Here is a 25,360-nt window from a genome sequence, read left to right as displayed (position 1 = left end):
ACCACCACCACCACCCCCCTGCAAAAAACCCAACCCTGTCTAACAGCAGTGTAAAAAAATAAACAGACAGACAAATTGGTTTGACCTGCTGCTTAGAAATGGCCAATTACCGGAAACGGTAGGGCAAAACGGTCTCATGATCTCAGTTGAGCCAGATTCTGCAAAAAAGCAGTTACAGCTTATAAGAGATTGCAATCTCCTCTCTCTTACCACCCTTGCTCCGCAAAAAAACCAAATACTATGGTAATTATATAGAACCCCTCATTCCAGAGCGCTGTACCACCTACATTCGCAGCACCACAGAAAAGCATCTTTCTGGAGGGTGGAGCAACATCAGACAGTTTATGTATACCACAGAGCATGATAGAAAAGATGGAAAAATTAAGGACTGGGCCGTTCAAATTAGTCTGTACATCTCTTCAAAGAGTTCTGATTCTTTTATAGGCAAACCCTGGCTTTTTTCTTTTTTTTTTTTTTTTTTTTTTTCCTTTGTCTCATTACATTTCTGGGTTTTGTTTCCATGTTTTGCTTTTTCATTTCACATCATTTATAATCCTTCATTTTTTAATCAGGTTCAAACAGAAGGGTTAAAACTTTGGATCCATCTCTGAAATAAGGCCATAATGTGCCTATTTCTTCCAAAGAAGCCATTTTTAGTGATGTGGGAAGATTAAGTCCTGGTATCTATTTTTGTAAACGCTAAAGCTTGCTGTATTGACCTCATAAAAAGATTTCTGAAATGCCAAAGGAGCCGTCCGGCTCAAGCAAATACACCTGCTGAAGACTTAGGAATAGACTGCGAATTTGGAAGATACTAAAAATAAATAAATAAATCAGGGTGTGGGGTGTATGGCGTGGGGAACACAAACCATACAGGTACTCTAGAAACCTACCCAGCCTCAGGAATTTGAAATGCAATTTGCGAAGCCTAGGAATAAAAGTTATTTCCAAAAGACCATGACACTGAACAAGGATTATAAAATGAAACCCCTGATATTACCATGTGACTTTTGTTCAAATAACCAATCTTCTGACAAATGTTAAGATTCCACTTCTCATAAAAAAAAGGCCTGTTAAATTGGAAGAACAGGAGGTTGCCTCGAGTATCTCAAGAAAAATGTCAGTGCAATGAATTAACTAGTTCCCGGCCAGCTCCACCGCCTCTGTTCAAACCAGGCATGGTCACAGCTTGTGACTCCGGAGGCGGCTGCAGAAGAAACCTATTAGCAGAGCAGAAGCACTAGTGCAGAACAGATAAAAAGAAAACAACTGAGGCGTGGACCTTTTTTTTTTTTAAATAAAATCTAAATTTTACATGTAAATCCATTTCTTTTAGTATAAATCATTTACAATTAAAGGCAAGATGTTGACTTAAGGTCTGTCTTCCTATGATCTAGCTGAACTGCTTAAAATTAGAAATACGTATGGGAACACTCAGCTTGCAGAAAATTTTAGAAACAGCAAATTAGGCCGGGAGAGAAGCTACTAGAAAAATGTTTTAATAAACATTCCCTTCATATATCCAGCATATTCCAGATTATCTAAAAAACAGCTGTCTGTATTCAGCAAAGTTTACATTACTTTGATGCAAAGGACTCAGAAATTAATTTAAAAACTAAAACACATCATTAGGCTTTCTAACATCTTAGAGGACTATATTTAAATTTTATATTTAAATTTATAAATAAATTTATATTGTTGTAATACATGCCGAGTATAGTGTCTTTATCAGGAAAAAGCACTGAATTCAGCTTGTATGCCTGTATTGATCACATTACCACCAAGAGCATGAGGGAGAAGTGATGCGGCATGAGGATGGTATTTCAGTGTGGATCCTCTTTTTTCCACAAATATTGGGACTGCTGGCAGCACAGAGAAAAGCGGTGCTTTCTCTACATGCCCACGTATCCAGAAATGCCACACTGAGCCCCAGCTGCCTCCAAGGTACCCATGCAGGGTGCTGGCAGCAACTGGACGCTCTCTGGGAGGAGAGACTGGGGCTGCCCCAGCTCGGTAATGAAGGTGTGAAGGTGTAAAAAGGGGCAGGGGAAGGTGGTGGTTCAGGTTTTGCTCCTCCAAACTTGTTGTAATTGGCAATAAATGAAATTAATTTTCCCCAAGTCAAGCCTGGTTTGCCTGTGACCATGACTGGTAAGTGGTTTCCGTGTTGTTCTCTTGACCCGTGAGCTTATCGATCTTATCTTCTCCCTGTCCTGTTGAGGAGGGGGGTGAGAGCGGACAGCCAGCAGCCGGCCCAGGTCAACCCACCACCAGATGCTTTGCCAGGAGCAGGAATAAAACATCTCTTCCAAAATTCACGTTCTCAGAAATCCACCAAAAAAACCATTCCTTAAATCCTTCCTGTTTGCTCGTGGGTGGAACGGTTAACACCTCACCCTCACTGTCAAAGCAAGACCAGAGCACTAATCCAACACCGACCAAAAGTGACCGCCTGCTAGAGGCTCTGTGAGTTTCCCAGCCTTTAGACCAGCAATCCCCACCACCACCTGCAGCCAAGGGGTGAAGTAGTCGACTGTAAGAGCAAGCCCTAGTTATCTGCACCACATCGGCATCTTTGGGTCAGCAAGGTTGGTGACCGCTGCTCTAGACCTTCCTGCTATCGTTTCAGCCCATACATGTTACAGAGCAGTGGGAAAAGACCATCGGTGAGGAATAAGTGAGATGACCGGCGTTTTCAATGGTCAGATTCTCACCTAAATGACATCTAACTTGCTGGGAAAAAAAAGGTTGCTAGGTCAAGAAAATATTTGCAGTTCCATCTGAGATTTTTTCAGAAAAAAAAAGGGGACGAAAATTCAATTCTTCACTGGGTAATGCACAAGATAAAGCAGTCTCAAATATGCATCAAGAATTATTAGCTTGTAGCCAAAAGCACTTTACTGGACACCGAGTTGAATCTTAATGGACACTAATCACTGCTAGAACGTACGGTCCTCTCCATCTCCAAGGCAGCTTTTGGGAATTGGGGATTTGCTTGCGACACAGAGGTGCCTGTTAGAAGAGTTTCTGATGAACTCCAGCAGAGTTCAATAGCCCACTTTTCCTCTGTGGCTTTATTATTTTTCTTTTAAGTAAATTATCTCTCTGCTGTGCTGCCAAAACATTTTTGTCTGTTTTGCAGATAAAAATCACGGTTATAATTCTTTCCTCCCCTTGCGCTACGGAAGAGTGATCACTTACTAAAGGGGGAGCAGGTTAGCAAAATATACAGTTCATGCTTGGGTAAGTCGAATTTAATACCTAAGCCACCTCATATATTATGAGCCTTTCTATTTATGCATCAATAAAATGTAGTTCACCCACAGGTGTGTCACCGCCCAATAACGTGTAAATATCAAAAGATGGTACAGGAAATACTGAAAACTCTGCTTCTTTTATTTATTATTTCTTTAAAAAACTCTGCTTCCCAGAGGTGTCATGGAGATTAATTAGCTCACGTTCATAGACTATTTTGAAGATGTAAAAATATTACTGCCTGATGGAAAACAAATCTCCTGAGGTCTTGCATGGAAAAACCCAATATATAATTGACAATGGATTTCTTACCCCACTACAGCAAGTTCTACCATCCTCAACCAGAATTCATTAAGAAAGAAAATCCCCCCAAATTTCTGGTCTTAAGGCAGCAACGCCAGAAAGTTCTGCAGTACTTCTAATGCAGATGCACAAACCCCTTTCACTGCATACCTTCAGAGACATTTCAGCACGGGCAGCTCAGATGGAAACCTGCCAAAGGCCACAACAATCCATAATGCCAAAACAAAAATACACGGATTCACAGCGTTTCAGCACTCCAGAGATAAGATACAGGGCAGCTCACTGGTTATTATAAGTTCAGTACCTGCCAGCCCTGCTTGTCATAAGAATATCCAACATATCGTGACATGGAGAAAAGGGAGAGATATGAGAGGAGAAAAGACCTGTTCAAACCTCCTAGGAACAACACAAAACCAAGGGGTGGGGGGAAATACGAAAAAGCAGAAGTGACAGTCCCAAACTTCATTAAAATAAAAACATGTTGTGGTTTTACTACTCAGCATAGTGCGCTTATTTAAAACAAATCTATTTCTTTACAGTTCCTGGAAGTGTGACTTGAATGGTCCTCCAGACGGTCTCTGTGTTTTCCCCACTGTTTGTACAGGCTTGTCCATCAAATATTGTGCATGTATTTTTCTTGAAGTTTGGACTATAAAAAGATTACAGAAACACATGAATGCTACAGAAGTGGATGAACTCGTAACACAAAGTATGCATTGCCAGCATGAGATACGGAACTTTAGGCTGTGCCTAGGACAGAAGAATGTGCAACCCTAATGAAATAGTATTCAAAAGCGAGGCACGAGCCCTAACTGCAGTGCACAAAGACATACCAGAAGTAGTTCAAGTAACAGGAGCTTTAAGAATGTGAGAGCACAAACTTCAGCTGTGGCAGAAGTGGGTAGTAACCCAAGCTCTTCTGAAAACCTCACACAGCCCTTGTTCAAACCTCTGCTGCCCTGGCTCCACTCTTACCGTAAGTGCACTGGCTAGATCAAAGCTAACAGAGCAGCTTCAGATTACACCCAAGTTACACTCCGGGCTGCTACTAGGGGTGAGCCCAGAAGGGGAAACCATTTGGCTCTCCTACTGTCCCCTTAAGCAACACGCTCCCACCACCTCCTTTGCGTTGGAGCCACCACACAGCTGCAGGGTTATTTGGAACACCTACCAGGTCAGATTCAAAACTAACCCTTCAACACTTACTGGGACGTGAACATGATTTTGCTGCGCTAAGTCGAACCGATTCACCTGGCAAGCACACAATGGAACCGGCACCAAGAAGGGTGGCAAAGCAGGGACACAACAGCGTGTACACCCCGGCGCGGTGGAGACAACTTAGTATATTTAATTTCATAGAAACTTCAAACTAGATGCACTTAATCCAATTTCACAAATATTTACATTGTCAAGCATCAGATTATGCTAAAACAATAAACTGATCAGCAACTAATTCCATAACCAATACCGAAGTCTGAACCAGATTTATTTACATCAACATTTTAAAATTTAATTCAACAGTTCAAATTAACTCCAGACAACCCTTAAGATAAGGAAAATCGGGCTGTAGGAAGGAAGGTTAATTCTCCATTAAGTGTTAAGTCGGTTGTTACTGAAGGAAGAAAGGCAAGTATACATGGTTGGGTGAAGTGTAATTACTTTTTACCACAAGATCAAACAATTATAAAAGAGAAGCTACACAATTTAACAACCCGCAGTAAAGTTCATGCATGATTTGAGGTAGATTTCTCTAAAGAATTTCATAAATAAATTTTTATTATTGTTTTGAGAAACCAAGGAAAAGGATAGCTTCCTTCATAATAAACCAAAGTTTGGTTAGAACACAGTCAACAAATCTGCCCTAGATGGTCCAAAAGCTTCCCGTTCTCAGCAATTAAGCCATTGCGCAGCATACTCTACTTATAAAGTGTTTCTATGCTCACATAACAACATTTTAAAACCTCTAAAGCGATTTTTTTGTGTGCTGGAAGTAGTAGGCAGGGATGTAATAATACATTTCCAAGAGGAAAAAAAAGAAAACCCTAACGGATTACATGTCAATACTAGAAAGTTACGATTATGTGTTCATACCCCTGTTAATCCCTGCTCTAAAAAGGTTTAAGATCTAAACAGATAAAATTTGCTTCATGATGAAACTTGGCTTTCAGTACAGATGATCTCTGTGCAAGGGAATAAAGTTTCAGCAGTGTTCAGAACAAAACAAAATTCTTTGGCTTCACTTGTGTTATAGAAGAAGAAAAAGATAGCAGCTTGGCAATTTTCTGTAGACAAATAACTTCAATTGCCCAGGGGGAATGTCACTGAGATCCAGGCATCCTGTTTTGTTACATCTAGCCTCCCTGGAGTCAGTTTTAATTTCAAGCAGAGTTGTCTAAATTCTTCATCCTTCCAAGGCAGGCAAATTGCACTGTACATTGTCCAAATTTCAGATTACTTCAGGGCTTTCCCCAAAGTTTCTAACCTCTTTTTTGGATGAAAAAGATAGCAGGACACTTTTCACACAGTAAATTTTTCCCTGTGTAGACTTTTGTTCTTTAACAATGCCCAAAAGCAGCTGTATTTCACAAGAGATTTTTAAAAATGCAATTCACAGTTTGCATTTATTTGCATTTTGGGATAGAACACGATGGGTAAATAATGTCAGCTAAAGACAGTTAAAGTTTTGGAATTTCAATTGATCTTGGCATAGCTACAATCCCTACTAATCATACCCAACAGTCGCAGCACTAAGAGATGGTAACCCAACGCACTAGCACAGAGGAGCAGGCAAAGGATAAAGTCTTTAGCAAACCCTGGTCTGCGCTGTGATGTGAGCCAAAGGCTTCAGACCTCAGCTCACAAAAGGCTCCCACGCATGGGTTCTGGCAAGTGTCAGGGCAGGGCTGAAGAGCCGCAGGGCTAAATGCATGCAGTGCCCACCTCAGCCTACAGAAACACAGCCAGCGCTTCGGCCACCGCCAAGCAGGGTCAAACCACACAAGTGCAGAACGGTGCTTTCCGTACTGATCTCATTAGAGCATGGTACAAAGCACTTACAGGTCAAAAAAAAAAAAAATAATCCTTAAACCGCTCATCAGGGGTTGCTAAATTAAACAATAAAGGCAACGGACAGTAACGCGCCTGATCCTTCAGACGCCCGGCTCTGCAGAGAGGAGGACGTGAGGCTCTCACACGTGTATATTGTGTACGTATATACAAACATGCTCGTGCAAGCCCGAATCGGGCAAACCCAAAGACTTGCAAACAAGTCAGCACATCTAAATCCATCTTCCTGCCAGAGATACTGCTATACAACACACCCCTCAATTAGAGGGCTAAACCCAGAGCTCTATTTTGCATCCCTGCCATGCGTAACAGTTGACAGGAGACGGCTATTTTGCACATAGTGACACAGTGAAAAAGCAGACAGTGCTATTGGGAAAATTATTTCATCAAGACACATCATAAATCCCTATGGCTGAGATACAGGGAGCTGTAAACTGCATTCGTCATCCTCACTTTCTAACAAATATTCTTTGTAGGGAAAGTTCAGTGGTGGAAGGTGAAAGGACAGCCCTGTTTTGAGCCCACAGTTTTGTTAGGAGTTACAGGAAGACCATTATTTCAAATTCCTGCACTTCCCTCAATAGATCTTTACCAAATATGTAAAGATTGGTGCATTGCAGATTCTTTCATCAACCAGGTCACAAACAACCTCTCTTCTTCCAGAACAGACTATCCATCCCCACCCCTATCCTCCTCCCCTCCAAAAAAGTAGTCGCCCTTTTCAGGTATTCATCCTAAAACGTTAGTAGCACAGGGATTGTAATTATGTGGTGAGCACACAGTAAATCTATTTGTTCTTTCATCACTAAGTGCTCATTCCAAATGGAATGCACAGAAAGCAAGGCTCAGCTTCCATTGTTTTAGTTGCAAACAACCTTGTCTCAGAAGCAGCAGTTACTGAAGTAACTTAGAAATCTTTTTAGCTAATGTTTGTTCTCTCCTGCCAAGTTTTTACCTGAAGGAAGAGCAAGGGCTGTGTATCTTCTTGGTGCAATCCCCACGTAGGAGGGCTCGGCAGCAGCTTGCAGGAACTCTTAAGAGGTACATGCCAGACAGCAATGAAACCAGATGTCACTTCACTAATCTTCTGTCGCTCACACTCCATTTTCAAGCCTCTGGAGGCAACCTTTTAAAACAGTACAGAGGCAGGACTCCTGCACAGCTAACGGGTCACCTGATAGCAATGCAGTATGGATCTGGCACCAAAACAGACTGATGCTTCATTTTTATCACTTCTTCCCTTGTTTGTGTGATCAGAGCATCTTCTCTATTCAGTGGAATACTTACTGAAAAAATGAGCTTGAGGGAATGCAAAGGGGGTGATCACTAAAATGAAAATCTATCAAGTGTGCAATGAAGCCAGAGGATCGGGAAGTTAAAAAGTCATGTTTGAAGATCAAAATTCCATCTTCACCAAAGTTCAAAACCGTACATGTAGTTCACCACAGTACGGAAGGTATATTTTGTTTATTGGCTCTAAAGTATACTCCTGAAGATGCTTAGAGATCTAAAATTAATTTTAGCAGCCTCGGTCTTTCTGAAAAAGGTAGTGATAGCTGAATTTTCACAATAGACTGAAACTCAGTACTCTCACTTAGGTGCTTAACTTGAAGAAATTCAGGTTTGAAAAAAAAATCCGACTTGGGTGATTTACCACCGAGCTAGAATTCCCAATTAAGTGCCCCCTCTAACAGTTGTGTGATCAGGAAAGTCAGGGTGGCCAGTTTCCTATCTATTTGCATTTTAGTGCTGATCTCCCAAGCAGAGGACATGTTGCAATACTGTTTTCACCAGAAGTTGTGCAGTCTCCTTCCCGTACAACCACTAGACCATGCGTTTTTATGAAAGTTGTAGCAACTCAGTACCTCAGAGATCTTTATCTCTCTGAAATTCAGTATTTCTTGGCTGGGAGAGACTAACTATTGGAGAAAGGGGGACACACAGATACAGCATCAGTTTTATTTCATTCAAATAACAGGCTGTAAGCAATCAGAGAAGCTTCTGCACAAGACAAGCTACAGTTGCTTTATGACGATCGGCAGGTAACACACATGCTGGGAAGAGAAAGTCAAAAAGTGATAGAAAGCAAAACTGAGAACCAGTGAAACGCTGGCTGTAAGGAACTCCCGGTGGTTATCTCATCCTGTTTTCCACCCAGAGTGGGGCAGCACCTGATGAGGTCAGCTGTGGCTTCGTCCAGCTGAGCCATGAAAGCCTTGAAGGATGGTTTCTACAACCTTGCTTTAGTGCTAAATTATCCTCCTGGTGCCAAACTTTCCCTGAATCTCCCAAACTTGTGGCCATTCCCCCCTTGTTTTATCATCTACCACTACCGGGAAGGGTTTGGCTGCATTATCGCTACCTCTTTCAAGTAGCCATAGACTATCACATCACTCCCTTAGCCTCTTTTTTTGCCAGCCTGAACAAGTTGAGCTCTGTCAGCCTCTTTTCATGGGTCCCCTACTCCTGAACAGAATGACCCTGGCAGATCTCTGCTGGACCGTCTCCAACCTTCTTCAAGTGGTGGGCCCAACACTGGACCCAGTATTCTCGGTACGAGGCAGCAGCATGACCACTCTGCCATCGCCACGTTGCTGGTTGCAAAGGCGATCTCCACAGAGACATCCTGAGAATGACAGCTCACCAGGGCACGCGAGATCCGTTCCAAGGAGGAGAACAGATGATAACAGCAGGTTGCATGGATCAAACTGTACCAAAGGATGGCGAGAAGAGCTGCAATGTGAGTCAGCAGCTGAGTAACAGCTATTAATGCCCTGCAGAAAGGCCAGTTGGTTCTCTGATGTGAAATATGAAGATGACTCCAGCACAAAAGTTTGGAAGATGAGCTAGAGATCTGTGCAAGGGTGAATAGACATTGACATGCAGTAGACACTGTATACGCAGAGCTGACTGCGTAGAAGCTCCTGACAGGTGTAAGACTTGCTTAGCCAGATTGTCCTCAATCTTGGTGGCTGTTCTCTCTCCAGCCAAGAAAGGGGAGTATATTTTCAGGGGGGCAGGGAAGGAAAGAAAAAAAGAAAAAAAAAAAAAAAAAAGAGGAAAAGAAAAAGAAGTGGCTGCTTTAATTATGTGCTTCCCGACACTTTTGTCAGCAACGAAGTAGTTTAAGGAGTCCCTACCTTCTCTCCTCTCACCTTCGGCTGCTTGTTTCTATTGCAGAACCATTCCAGCAGAGCTCCTCATCTTCATGCCCCATTAATACTGTTTAGGACAATTAGACCAGCGAGGGCAATAGTCAGCAAGCACACTAGTATTGAGTGTGGGTAGAGGGTACAAATAATGTTTTCCCATTGATTAGACCAAGTAACCGGACACAACCCAAAATTTCTCAATGTTAAGTGACTCAAGGTGAGGACAAAACGAATATTTGCAAAGAGCATCCTCACCTCTGACCTGCTTTCAGCAATCTTTTCTCAAGAGCCTTCATAAGCAACAGTCACAGATGCGACTGAGAAAAAACAGGGTTAACTAGTTTCAAACAAGTGAAATGGTCTTTATTTTCTTCTCAGGTGACTTCATCTCCAGATGTAAAAAGAAAAATCCATTTGCATCAACACTAGCTTTCTAAGCATCAGAGAATCTCAAAGAAGTCTCTCCCTGATGACGCTCTTTCCTAATCATTTGACAATAAATTAAAAAAAACAAAAAACAAACCCAAACTATTTCCCCACTTTCAAACTCTCCTGATAATTTCACATGTGCAGGTGAAAAATCCCTTATTGATGCCACAAAGATGCACTCAGATACCAGAATCAAAAATTTCACTACACATTCTCCTTAACAGGTCTTATTTAGTGTGAGCAGGTGGCGAGAAGGAAGCAGAGTAAGAGAGAAGAGGATTATTTTGGGAAAGGAAGCAGTAACTGTTACTAGTCTGTCAACTAGTATGAATGGTGGAAATCTGAATCATGCTTTTACTGCATGAATGGTTAATTCTGATATGCTCTTAAAATGTGATCCTTTACAAAGGATGTAATCTTCCTGACACAAAAAAAAACCAGAAGAGCAGCAGGATCCGAAGCAGAAATGACCAGCAATAGAGTGATGGACAAGCTTCAGTTTTCTTTATCTTAACCCCTCCCTACAACATTTTAGGTGCTGGTCTCCAGGGCCTGGATCACACTTGGTAACAGAATTAGCCCATTGAAGGAAATGCCTGAAAGAAGGAAGGAGGCTGTCAGCCTGGAGTTAGGGAGAAATTACAGCTGCGTTTCTAGCTTCCCTGAATGGAAGCACCCTCTGAATAAGCACTGCCAAGATGAAATCCTAGCAAGTAAATGACATATCTAGAGCGTGCCTATTCACTCACAGAGAGGTATTAATACAATGGTACAGATTACACACCATGGAAATTTCATGGCATATCTTCAACGTACAGCTTGCTGACACAACTTGTGCCTTCCAGACAGGAATTAAGAATTTCAACGTCAGAAACAACCTCTCCACTGTGCAAGCCGAGGGCAAGTTCCTAAGCTAGCAGTAAATGGTGAGTATCCTCTGGAGTTACAGTTTTTAAATGATCTTTTCACTGTTTAAACAAGTCACTTTCTATCTTGTGTTGTATCTCTGTGTCCACCCCTCCGGCTCTCATTCAGGGGTGACCACAGTGGTTTCTGCCTGCATGGAAGGGATGGCTCAGCTGCTCTTGCAGCAGCTGCTGAACCATTGCAAATTACAGTTTACTGTACTGAAGTATATGGAAATTGGTGTCTATCTTAGTACGTGGACTGTAAACCATGGTGGTTCAGCAGCTGCCTCACGAACAGCTGAGCCAACCCGGCAGCAAGGGTAAAAATGAAAGAGACAGCAAGAATGACTACAACAGCCCTTGGGTAAAGCACACTTGACTTAATGTTGACCTTTGGTGAGTTACACATTTCTTGCTTCGACTTCTCAGCTGTAGCGTGGGTAGTTTCTCTCCCACACACTTCCTAGGAATGGTGCTGCAAAGATGTGTGCACAATGCTATTAAAAATGCCACAAAAAAGAACGCAAAATGGATGCTACTGCTGATTATACAAAGCCCCTGAAGAACACACACCATTCCAGTTCCTCCATTAACAAAAAGACTGACCTTGTACAATACTCTATATGTTTTGTACAAGGTATAACTATAGCACTACAGATGCAAACGAGTTCCATCACCTGATTTCCCCCCCCCCCCCTTTTTTTTTTTTAAAAAAAAAATCAATATATCACAGTAAGGTTGCCATACCTCCCTTTAAGGAAAAAAGCAAATGCCATTGCTACGCCTTAACCTCTGCACTACAGCCAGCCCTAAGAAGTTCTTCTGCAAGTAGTAATTTCAGATATCATCATAAGATGCAAGGCCTGCTGTTGCCATGTTATGCACATGCTTCCCTAGGACAAGCTAGATATTCTTATCAGCTCTGCATAGCAATTTCTCAACTAGATATTTCAGCTGCCTCTGCTGCACTTTTCAGCTTTTGGTGTCCATTCCAAAGCTATTTTAGTCCAGTTGTTATCTGTACTGCTGGTGATATGTCCTGGCTGCCACCATCTGTTTCTTTCTTTATAAAAAGATGTTCAATGGCTTCCTTCACTGGTTTGTCCCCTGGCTCAACATCTTGACACAAAGCTATTCCCCCTGCAACCTACTTTTTTCCATTAGCAGAAATTCTGTAATCATGCAAGAAACATTTCTAACCAGGATGTGAAAACAAGGGAACTACCTAGGGTGCTGCAATCAGAGATTATATATAACCTTCCCTCCTGTTTACCCTCATCCTTCCTCACAGTACAGGCATTGCTCAGTTTTAATCCAGCTCTTGTCTGTCTTCCCCTCCCGCTGCATGCCCACTTCCTTTAGCTACACACTTTGTGACATCTATATTCATTGAAGTTGCAGCTCTCATATGGAGAGGACCACGCGGATACAAGTTTTCCTTGTACTTTTAATATATTCTTGTCAGGCATACATGAAGTAGCACACTAAAAGATGCCACATGCCCCTTAAACTCTACCAAATACACATAGCAAGGCATATACCCAAATAGCACAGTCATCCATTCTGTATGGAAATTCAAGAAAAATGAAGAAGGTTACATTTAAAAACGTAACAATGGGATTTCCAGCTATTCAGATGCTCAGGAAAATCTAGTAATTCTTGTACAAATTTTTTTTCACATGGTACAGAAAAAGAAGGCATTTAAAACCTGGATTTTGCAGGTCTTTCTACCTTGCAAATAATATTAATTGCCTAGTACAGACTGGTTACAATATGATTCTTTATTCATCTCACTAGCTACACACCTGAGTAAGTACTTTGCCTGTAATTCCATGTAAACATGTTTAATACTGGTTTTAGTTCCAAACGAGAATGAGTATTTGTTATATGGCAAAAGAAGATGATAATTTAGATAATTTAGAGCTGTATTTGAAACGCCACACACAAATCCAATAGGAGTTCTGTTCACAGCACTCATCCGCAAGTATTTAGCGGTTTTCCCTCCTAAATCCCCAACCTGCCCTGTTTCTTTTCAGACTTCTAACCCAGGAATCAAATAAATCCAAAAAAACCCCAAAACCAACCAAGAATGCTGCCTGCCTTCCTCAAATAAGGAAGAGTTAAGTAGTGTTATTGGCAAGTATAAATAAGCAAGTACTACAGTTTCAATGTGTTAATTAGTTATCTAGAAGAGCAGGACTTTAATTACTTGTGTGCAATATACTCACAGAATAAAATTCTTTGGCATAAAAAACAGCTGAGCCTGTGAAATGAAAAATACTATACCTGCTCTTCACCTTTGTTGATAATGTTATCAAGGCTGCTTTACTATCTAGAGACATGCTGCTTTTTTCCTTATAGCTCACTCTCTCCCAGGACTGGTATTCTTTTACAGCTGAACTGAGAAAGAATTGCTCCTACATTCAATCAGGCTACGTCAAGAAAACCTTCTTGCATAGATTGGGAATAGAAAGAGGAATTCGCTTGTGTGTGGTTGCTGCCTCCATTCACTTTTTGCTTCTTCTGGAAAGAGCTGGAATAATGCTCTTCACGCACCCACAGGTGGGGTGGAATAAAGAGGGGGAACTGGGCCAAATCTGGACTTAGGAAACTACTGTAACAGAACTTTTCTTTGTCATTTTTAATACCTGCCCTTTCTTTTGCTTTCCCTAGATTTCAACATGTATAATTACAGCCAACAGCAGCAGGCAGTTGGTCGGTTCTTTTAGGAACTGTGCCCTGAACACACATGAGGTAAGTTACAGAAAAACCTGTTACCCAGTACTTGTTAGGAAAATGTGAAGCAAAGGACATTCCAGAGAGACTCAAAAGCGAGGCAAAACATAACCAACCTAATAGTTCTAAAAAACCCCAGCGGGAACCACCGATGTCTGTCTGCAAAGCTGCATTCCTATTGACCTGCGTTCAGGAGCTCTCCGTTGTAAACCCCAGGGCTGCCAGGTATACCAACACAGCTACAAACCTTCCCGCCTGCAGGTACCTGCAGAACAACCTCACTGATGGCTGGATAAATCCTGGTGTTTGGAAATTAATTTTGCCGGAGGCATTTACAAACAGCACCACCGTCACAGGACCTCCATCACCACCACCTAGCTGCCACGCCACCCACCTCTGCAGGCTCCTTTGCAAGGAGGCTGCCTGGCAAGCAGTGTCTGCTGATAGAGCCGGCGGCTATCAATTAAAATTAATTTATTGCTGCCGAGGTTTGGACTTACCGAGTTTGGCGGCCCCCTCTGGTGGGTACTCGGGGAACTGGCCCTCGGAGGGGACACTCACTGTCCGGCGCAGGCAACGGCCTTTCGTGGCATCTGCCTGCGGTTCCTGGACCCCATCCACAGGCACCTGCACAAAAAGGTTGACGACAGCTGTTAATTTGCTTATTTTTCATCATACTGATAAAAACCGGCTGGTTTTCGACTCATCCAGTAATAACTTCCAGATGCAGTTCGGCCTTCCCACAGCATCGCTGAGGCTCACCAGGAAAGCACCGGAGCGGTGGGAAGCGGTGGGCTGGTGCAGGTGTGCAGCAACCCGTGCCCCAGCAGCACCAAGTCAACGCAGCCGACCCATCTGACTAACAAGGCAATCCCTGCCTTTCCAAACTGCTTCTCCAACGCCAGACCCACTGCTATCCAGCCTTGCCCACTTCCACGCTGGGAAGTCAGGCGAGAGGCTGCTGGTCAGATAGCTACATGTGAAACTTGGAGATTACAAAATCGTTTTTACAGTCTTGGCACACATTCAGCAATCAGCTACAGCATGTCAGAGGAAAACGGGCATTCTGCTGGTCATACTGGACACATGGAGAAGGGGGCTATCTTCTATGATTAAGTCAAACTCATCCTGAAAGTGGGACCTCGGAAAGCTCTAACAAGGGCTTGGGGTCCTCGCTATTCCACAGTAACAAAATTCTGTACGCTAATTCTCTTTAAAAGCACTGAATGTATAAAGATCTTGTTTCTCTTCCGAAATTCTGGCAGAACTTAAGCCCGCAGGGTTTGCTCCCTGCCTGACTTTGCCTTTAAACACCTGCCTGGACAACTGCGTTTTGCTAGAGAGGTGCTTATGCTGCAAAAAAAAAAAAAAAAAAAAAAAAAAAAAAAAAAAAAAAGTGGTAAATTACGCTACCTATCACTAAGGCTGCAGGGCATTCAGACAACAGCTAAGAGCAATAAAAGAGCCTAAGCGATACAGTCTCTTTGTCCAACAGCACATATGTCTGGGAACAAGAAACGAGCCTGCTGCACTCCTAATCCAATCCCAAAAAACTTACAAAGGGACGTGTAGGATAAGGAAGAGAATCCAATTATTTTTATGAATTTATATGGCCACCTTTGTGTATCCTGATTTTGTTTCTATGATCAGCATGAGCTAAATCAAGCATCGATTAACTTGCATACAGAAAAACAGACAACTTCAGAGAGCTACCTGCTCGCCAGAGGTGCGACTCCGATTGCCCCAGCATGCAGACCACTGCCTTCCCCTGGTGGGCAATATTGCTGCCCAGCAGGAGGATCACTTCTGCTTTACCATTCTGAAGAAGTTTCCAAGTCAAGACAGCGAAGGTCTTTCAAACTGGTGAAAGGCTGGTAACCAAAGACTGGAGACTGCATCTCTGGAACTGTCTGGAACACCAGGTTCTCAGTCCCTGGCAACAACTGTTTCTGCAGCTGGGTGGCTCACAACGGGCAGGCAGCTGGGGGCAGTACTGTCTTATACAGTGTTTCTGGGCCCCACGCAGCCCAAACTGGCATGGGGAGGGGGACAGCAGTGGGATATGATGGTTGATTAACAAGTCCAGATGGCATTTCCATCTCTCAACACGAGGACACCCCAACCGGGGAACTGGGAATTCCCCGAGCCTGCTGGCTGGTCTGCGTGGCGAGGAAGCCATACCCTGCTTCTTGCTGGCCTGCCTGATAACCATGGCTGTGACCATGGCTTTGCAGGTCTTTACATGTTTAGGTATTAAGTTTAGCTCAGTAGTAGTGAATTACTCCGCTGTCATTTTGACCGGGATAATTGTGCTACTGAGTTAACTGCATTTCTTGTTTTAACAACCCAAATAATCATACACCTGATGTGTATTTGTTACCCCAACATTATTTCGAGCTAAATTGTTTATCCCTGAAGCTGTTAGTCTGGTCTCTGTTACTGTATCTGGAACCTGTAACTTGGCGGGGCTGCCTTAAGCCTTCATATTCAACAGCTGGAAAAACCCCAAGGATGAAGGAGAGATGGAGCATCCAGGGGCTGGAAGCAAGCACAACCCCTCAGCGCCCAAATCATTGCAGCGCACTTTCGACGAGGACACTGGCTTCAACAGTACAACTGCAATGCATGCAATTCGGCTATTTATTTTCATATAGGTACGTAAAAGACAGCTTGCAGCTAAAGCAATAGAAGCCCCTGTCATATTTCCTGTGCTGCTTATCCTTTCATATCTTCAATCAGCTCGGAAGACCAAGTATTAATAGCAAACAAAAAGTTATTATTCATTTTTACTGAAGGTTGAAAAAGATGTACAAGATACCGTACTATTTTAGAAACAGGCCACACTACAATGGCTCTCACAAACTAGTTTCGGCATTTCCTGACTTTTAAGCACTTAACATTCTCTTAAGGTCATTTTTTAATGCTATTTATTACCAGGCTGGTCTATTTGTCTCCTTCAAGCAGTGCTCATTTTTCAAAACAAGTTTCCCAAATCCCTAGTGGTTATTCTGTTAGGGCTATTTTCTTTGCTGGTAGATTTTTACAGCAGCTCCTTTGCCGAATGATCTCCGTGCAAAAGCACATTAGGAAGTTAAGCAGAGACTGATTTTGTTAGTTTGTGCCACATTCATTCCATCAGGTTCACATAGTAGATTTTCAGTTATCATCTGGAGGCTCCATTTAGTCTTACTCCCTTTTAAATGCTCTTCCACTCCATCACGTCTTCTGCCTCTGCTGATTTCCTTCAGAGCAGTTTTTTGGTGGGATGCTGCGAGCTGTGTTTCCAGAACAGCTATTACCAGTCACACCACATGCTTCAGCATACCTTAAAAGCATCGAGCTACCACCCTGCGATCCTCCTTTCGCAGTGAACTTGTTGTATCTACACCCAGCTGCTAGCTCTACACCAATACAGCTCCTGCAGGGTAAATTTCTCCACTGTTAGATATTTTTTTTTTTTAGCTGAGAAATTAATAATAGTCCCTTTTCTTTCAAGTATACCTCTTCAGTATCTGTGTGTGCTGTCAGGCAGGTGATGACACATTCTTTTAATCCATCAACATAAAAAAAGCACTACTACCACCCTGATAACAGAGTATGTAAGAACAGCGACAACAGCCAAGGGGATGCTATGGATGTACCGACTTGCTGCTGAGGGCGAGGAAGAGAACGGTGAGTGAGGCCACGCTGTCCTTTGTGCCCTTGGGGAAAGCAAACAGGCTGCAGCACACCAGCGTTGGTGTCAAAAACAAATCTACTTCTGCATACCAGAGATAGGATTTATCTTCGAAGAGGAACTGAGCCATTAACAGGAAGACTGACTGAGAGCTCAGGTCCTAATTCTGGGTCACTTGGCCTTTTGTACTTAACATTTTGCCCAGACTAGGAAAACACCGTTAGGTGTTTACACACCAAAAAAGGTTCACGGGTGTAGCTATGTTCACCTAGCACACGACACTCCACTCCAGCAAAAGATCTGCTTTTGTTCGTGTATTTACAGTGGCTTGAGAAAAACCTGATACTGTTTTATTTCACTCAATAATTCTATAAAATGTACAAGGAGCAACATTTTAATGCTACACAGCTTGACCTACACCAGAGAATATGCAAACATCCCACAAGTTTATTGACAAGGTTAAAGTAGCCAAATAGCTAAAAAAGATCTCCCTGAAGCCTGCCTTAAGAGTGCCGTGTTATTTTAAGTAACACTCCTCCAAAACCATAGTCTCAGTCTATATTGATAAAAAAGAACTAACTCCAAGACTGCAGGACCGGTATTTATTATGTAGCATAAGATAAGCCTGCTCTTAGAAATACCGCTTCATGAAGATGGAAGATGAGCTGGGCCAGCAGCTCTGCACTCTGTGGGGCTGGACCCAGTTTTAAACAGGTGTATAAAGTGCTCCAGGAGAGGCCAAACTGATTCACAGCTGGGGTGGCACCAGAACACACGGAAGTGCACAACTAAATACTGTGTAAACACCAAGTCAGACATCCGCAATCTTTCCAACCCTCCTCCAGCCCCTGCCATTCCAGCAAGCACTTCAGCAAAGGATCAAAGAGAATACGAAGTCTTGCAGAGTCAGGACTCTAACAGCAATTCAGGCTTTCAGCTCTTTTTTTATCCCCTCCATCCACGTTTGTTACCTTGTTCTTTGCCCTGCTGAGGCTTCACCACTTGGGATTCATCTGACCCTGAGCCAATGTGCCAAAGATGCTGATTCAGGGCTGGACTCCAAGCAGCGTCACTCTGGGACAAGAAGGTACGCAGGGACAGTCCAGCTGCCGATAATTTTGGCAATCCTGACAATTTTATCACAGGCCACATTTCACTGGCCATTTTCACAATTTAATGAGCACAGGTTCAGAGCTCAAACTCTAAATTCTTGAACACCATCACAGCTCACCTGCCACTTTGAACACGCTTTGTAAGTATAAAATGCCTTTTTTATAATATCATTATTTATTTTATATATATATATAAAAAACAAAATAAACATGTAATAATAAAATTCTGGTAGATGATGAAGAGATTTCAGAAGAAATAGGAATAATAGCTTTACAAGCATGTAGTGCTTCTTAAAGGCAAACAGAGCTAGGCTTTTTTAAAAAAAGAAAAAAAACTTCTTCATTGCAGATAGATTTTTCAAGATGGGAAAGACTATTCAAGACAAAAACTTGAGAACTGGCAACCTCTTCTGATCTAATAGTCAGGAACTTTGGAATCTTGTCAACAAAACAGTTAAATAATTCATTTAATTTTTACCTTCCTCCAGAAAGTTGTAAGCTGGCTAAAATTTTGACATAGAAATCCCCTTTAAAAACATTGCCAATGAGCATTTAATTTGGCCTTTTGGAAAATAAATAATTAAATTCATTTGGGAATTGAAGCAAATATTTTCTTACAACTGGGTTAAGCTTTGACAAACTCCTAGTTACAGGTAAAACATACCTGCTCTAAGACACCAATGTGACGAGCCTTTTGAGAACGGTAGTGGGCATTTCTGAAGACGCTCCCCTGGGGCCCCATGCATCAGTGTTTGCTCTTGCTGTTTTCTCTTGGGATCACCGCTGCCACTCCACTTCTGGTGTCAGTCACGGGAGATGGAAGAGCAGGAAACTGCATCAGAGATTACCTGCTGCTAGCCACTGTCACAGCACCAGTAGATCTTGTCACAGCAAACGTAGGTCTTGACTATCCTTTGCCCTCGATAAAAACCACCTCTAAATCCCAAGAAAGATGAGGGTTTGGGTACAGGGAGAAAAAAGGAGTCTAACACTGTGAGAAGTGTTGCTCATCTTCATTTCCAACTGAACATAAAATTAAATGATTCTGCAAGATGTGAGCCAAGCTAAAGACAACTAAAAAGCAGCCCAAAACCAGATGCAGCTATTTGTCACATCCCTCGTGAAAGTGCTGTGCAATGGATTATCCAAAACTATTCTTCATAAACACTGACTCATTCCCTCTCCCTGTTTACATGGCACTGATATTACAGACACTTCTACTGTGCCCTCACAGCTCTTACCCTATGGAACAGATTTCACAAATGATGAAAACATCTAAGTCTTCCTGACAGCAGGAAACTGTCTTCCTCGTAAAAAAAAAAACCACACACCTGATTTGCAAATGAATCAATCTAGACCTGTTCTCCTAGTCTTGGAAGATGGTGCTAGGTATTACCACACGATGATGTGTTGTAGTAATTGCACATCTCCTGTCGCTCATGATACCGTATTTGCAAAATCGTCTCTCATGTCCTTACAGAGATTCATTTTCTTTCTACTTACTTTTTGGGCATCACTCCCTTCCCTTCATTCATTATCTCCATTATTCAGTCTCACCTATTTTCATCTTATAAAGTTGACAAAGTGTCAAGTAATTAATATTTTTCTACACTGCACAAAGTGCCACTGTCAGACTACTGTTGTCTAAGTAATTACAGATATTTCTGAATCAAGTTGTACGCCAGAATTTCCCTGATTTCCAGCCTACTCTTGTGCTTGCACAGCACAAAAATCTCTCTTGCGCATACTCCATCTGAACTGCCTTGACAATAAATCCATAGTGGTGGGATGTTATAAGAAAAGAGTTTTCTTACTGCTCCATTTATTTCCTTCCGTATTGTTCCCTCAGTCTTAAAAATCCATGCAATTCATAACGCTGTATTTTAACAGCATGAACTGAAAGAAACCAAACTTGGCATTATACCTGAAACAATCAAGAAATCCTTCATGTACCTGTTTGCATTTTGTAAATGTTTTCCTGCTTTTTGGCTTTGACATACATACTTGCATAATGATTTTTAAAAGTATTATTAACATTAAACATTTCTGTTCCCTTGCAATTTCACACAGGCTAAGCTTCTTGGATTTTTAGTCCAAGAAGTAACAAAGCAGATGCACAGAGAATAAAATGAGATGCTTCAGACTTGAAGTTTTCAAGTTACACCAGCCTTGTGATGATGCAAGTGCTCTCCTTCAGCTGCAAGAGCATTCTGCTGTTAACATCTCTTCCTTCTTCCCCCACACCCACCACCCTATTGATGGGTATCATTCTGTCCCTCACATCGTTTCTCAGATTTCTCAGATCCTCTTCAGCCGTCCAAAGATATTCTGAACTATCCACTCTATCAGCAATTTCCACGTTCAGAGCAGGAACCTCTCCATCTTCAACTTCTGCTGCCTACCACCTTGCTTTGGGTTAACAAAAAACCTCCTCCGGCATTACCTTTCCAATAATTTTACTCTAAACATCATCTCCAGTTTTCTCCTTTAAGGAACCTTCCCCTTCCTCATTCACCTGGTCTTTTGCTTAGGCTCCCTGTACCTGTGGTCCCACCCACGTACTTTTTGTGATCCCCTTCCTACATACTTTTCAATCATTATGTTCTTCCCAAGCGTCTCTCCCCATTGCTGCCTTAGGCCTTTGTTGATTCTTACTTCTAGATCACATTTCACAGAGCCTCTTCCAACTCTGAATGACTCGCCAAGTAAAATTTAACCAGGTTGCCTCCTCTTCCTTTTCTCAGGAAAGCTACCAGGGAAACTTCTGTTTCAGAAAAATTAGAAGGAGGTGCAAATCCAAAGGATCAGCTCTGTGCCTCTCTCAGCTTGCAGTTCTACTCCTATAGGGTTTGTGTTTCTAGAAGGGATTGTATGTACACTGCCATGTGCACAGGCTCAAGGTAGGACGGCCTTTTATTTTCCTACAAAGCACTCATGACTCTGCAAGGAGTTACTGTTAACTGAAAGGAAAAAAGTAGTGACAAATTACTTGGAAAATCAGAATGGCAAGTCTGACTCCAGCTACTAGCTTCTGAAACAGATCACACTGTCAGCAAGCGGAGTCACACCTGCACCAAAGGCATGTCTGCTTGGCCCATCTGCATGCAGCATTTCCCCAAACAAGTGGTTCCTCATTGTGATAGTGCGGGCAGGCTCCTTTGAAAGCACGCTGCAAAGGTTTACTCTACTGCTTGATTTTTTGGGGCTACTCTGTACTTAAAACCCAGGCGCTGTATAGCCTGATACTGAATTTCTCCAGCTTCTGACAAAAAACCAGAAGTGTATTTAAAAATAGTATATAATGACTTAATACACCAGTGATATATCAGACTTCCCATATTTTCTCCTCAGGGTCTAAGCAAAAGACTCATCTTACTCCCAGCAAAATGCTTTCAGCTGTACGTAGCAGGAAAAATTAAAAACCCCGAAGAGCCTGATTATCACCTTCAGTTAATTATTTGTGATATAAGCCAGTGTTGTTTTCAATTGCATTTCTTTAATGAGATGCATTCTTTTAGCCCAGCTGCGCTGGTACAGTACGGTTTTAGGAATAATTCTCACATGTCCTTAAGTTTCTTGAGTATATATTTTAATTCATTAGGTGACAGGCCTGTCAGACTAGGAGAAGAATTACATAGTAAACAAACATCATGATCCGGGCCTTCCATTTTCCCTGTGTTTGATCACCATATCTCCTACATATTAGCATTGATGTTGTTCCCTTCTAATAACTCAAGTCCTTCTCTAAAATCATTTCCTCCTACTCTCCCTGTACCAGGAAATATTTCAGCCTTTGTAAATAAATCTGATCACTGATGAAGATGAATATTTAGTGTTACACCAGAAACAGGTCTCATATTCTCAAGCCTGCACAACGCCACAAACAGAAGCTTCAAAAGAATCAAGAAAAAACAGAAACCCTCAGGTTATCTCCAAGTGTAGGGAGCCATGGTATTAGACCCAAATTCACGAGCATTTACATGTAATAAAATCTACTTCAGTAATCTGAAAAGAATCCTATTTTATAGCACCTCCTGAAATATTTAAACAGGGTAAATCTACAGCAGAATAATTAAACAAACAAACAAATCTAGGAGCATTATCAAATGCTTCTAAAGCTCATGTATTCGTGGCAGTCTGTAGACATCAAATATCACAAGAAAAAACATGACAGCGTAGTCTAAGAGAAGGGGATTATCAGCATTTGTTTGTTCAGCATTGCAATTAACTAAAACATTCCTATTCTTTAACCACATTGACACTACCTTCATGGCTAGGCACAATGCCAAGTACTACATGCTACAAACACACATTAATTTTATAATTAAAGCAAAGATGGTTGCAATAGCTTTGAGTATCCACGTCAGGAGGCACCCAATCTTCCTTGCTGCATTTAGCAAGGGAGGGCAAAGCTCTGCCTCAAACAATTTACCCTGTGACAGCAGCAAGGTGAAGGTAGGACACACCTTCTCTGCCCAGCAGTCCAACAGAAACACAGACAGACCCCTTTTTCCCTACCTTTATGTCTGCACCGCTGCAAGGAGGTAGGTTTACATAGTTGTGGTAACTTTAACTACTGTTAAAAGCAGCAATAACACAGGAAGATGTAGCGACAGTCTTAAACACAGGCTGTAAAACTCCAGGAGGGAGTTCTGGATGAACACAGTTTGCTGTCACCTCTTCCATGCAACCAGCATCTGGACCAGCTGGATTATAACCGTGCACGCCCTGCCATCCATACACGGAACAGGTTAGCTCCCCTTTCCCCTCCTTTCACATCATCCGCTAGACTCACAAGCAAAATAAAAGGGAGATGAAAAAAGCTGCCTTTTCATTTTACTGATAAAGGCCGAAAAGTAAATTCTGAGTAGCCAACGTGAACTTCTCTCACCTCTTTCTCCCTGTTGAGCAGTACCAGCTGGCTGTCCGTCAGGATGCAGTATTTCCTCTCCCATGTTGTCGTTTCAGTGTAGGGGGACTGGCCGCAGGACAGTCGGTGTGTAGGTGGTCCTTTCACATCTGTGAACAGAAAACCGTGATGCCAGAAGCGTTAGCATATGTCATGAACCTCCTCCTTTGCTTTTGCTGTTCTGCAGCTAGATGCGAAGCAAAACTGCAATCCGTACCTCACAGCGCCTGTTTCAGCACATTAAAAGACAAAATGCTAATCCTGGGAGGCACCCATGTGGAATGCTATGTGAGGTACACTATGAATACTTATCTATAGCATGGCTTACAAAAATGGCAGTACTCAAGATGAATATAAATGTCTTTGTCAAAGACTGAAATACAACCAAAAGACAGGACGAAGAGCTCTCGTGAAAACTTAATCTTCCCTCCGCTCCCTTCTCAAAACCTAAAAGGGGTAAGGGCTTTCAATGTGCTTTAAATCTTAACAAACTAGGTTATTTGAGACTAAGTATAGAGAGACATAGGAAAGCAGATGGGGGTCAAGGAAGGCAGACTTGAAAAGGGGGGGGGGGGGGGGGCAGAAATTAAAGGGATGAAAGTTTATTGAGAAGTGCTTACTAGCATCTTTTGGTAGGGAATCTCTTTGACTGAATTGTGACAGATAGGAGCCTTCCAGCATTTTCATTTAGCCACAGCCACTATAGTGAAAAAACCTCGAAGAAACCAACCAACTAACCTAAAACAAACAAAAAAACCCACCACCCCCAAAAAAACCAAAAAAAGCCCCCAAAAAACCACAAAAAACCCCCACCATAACCCAAACCAAAATCCAACTTGTTTGGCTCTCAGCGCTGATCTTTTAAAAATTATTTTTAAAATCAATTTCCCTTAAGTCTCTCAGTCTTGAGCTACCTATCACATCGCACCTCTCGCTACCAAGAAGTTTCCTCCAAGACTGGGAGGGAGAAGCACATGAACAAGCGCAGCAGACAGACCGCACTGCCCAGCAGCCAAACCCAAAAGCAGAGAACGCCATGGAGCAGCGAGGTACTGTCACTGCGATGAGAGGACTGGGTGCAAAGGCGGCCACCCTGGGAATTCAGGGTGCCAACTTATAAAAATCTCTTTACAGCAGATAGCAATGCTATATGAATAATAGACAAAAGGTGGTATGCAACAGAGCCATGGGTGGCACCATTTATATACATTTAGAGAACAGCTGCAAGTCATCTCTTTCTGTTTGAGATTAAGTTCTGGTTGCTTTCTAACATTAAGTTTCGGTTTTATCTTGCATTTTAGTTTTATACAACTTTACTTGCATCAATCTAAAAAGCAACCGTTCTCAATGTACATGCTGTAGACTCCGCAAGTCCCCGGACTACCTCTAAGGGGTCTAAAACAGACGCTACAAAAATCCCGGGAATTGCTGCAGAGGCACCTGGGCCCTTCTTCACGTATTTCAGGAGCCCGTTAGGCAAAATGGATGTTGAAAACCATTTTAAAACCACGTTAGCTTCCTTTTAGTACGCAGACTAACCCAGTGCTCGCACAGAGCCAAGCACAGCTGCTTCTCGTACCTTCTACCCAGCTTCACCGCTAGAGGCCAGCGAATCCTCAAACACCCAGCACCTCCCCGGCTGCAGGGAAGAAGCGGTACGTCCTAAGTCCAAACGCAAGCATTAAGCTTTGAGTAACCAGCCCCTCCAACCGACCGCCCTCCTTGCAGACCTGGTGTATGCCAAATCCCACTTCACTGCTAAAAAAGCTGCAACATCTTCATGCTCTTTTGGCCACAGCAGCTTTTCCTCTGCA

General features: G+C 42.4%; 1 protein-coding gene across 8 annotated transcripts in view; it reads right to left on the bottom strand.

Annotated features, from left to right (window-relative positions):
* Positions 1 to 25,360, bottom strand: part of RASAL2 (RAS protein activator like 2) — a 187,978-nt gene that overhangs the window by 80,577 nt on the left and 82,041 nt on the right. For all 8 annotated transcript variants that reach the window (XM_055724688.1, XM_055724689.1, XM_055724690.1 and 5 more), the window contains exons 2-3: positions 23,529 to 23,656; positions 14,350 to 14,476 (exon numbers count right to left, since the gene is read on the bottom strand). In XM_055724688.1, the coding sequence (XP_055580663.1) occupies positions 14,350 to 14,476; positions 23,529 to 23,656 (255 nt within the window). The remainder of the gene's footprint in view (positions 1 to 14,349; positions 14,477 to 23,528; positions 23,657 to 25,360) is intronic.

Source organism: Falco cherrug, chromosome 12, assembly GCF_023634085.1.
Source record: "Falco cherrug isolate bFalChe1 chromosome 12, bFalChe1.pri, whole genome shotgun sequence".
Lineage (NCBI taxonomy): Eukaryota > Metazoa > Chordata > Aves > Falconiformes > Falconidae > Falco > Falco cherrug.
Note: the sequence above shows the minus strand (reverse complement) of the source record. Positions and strands in the feature narration are given on the sequence as shown.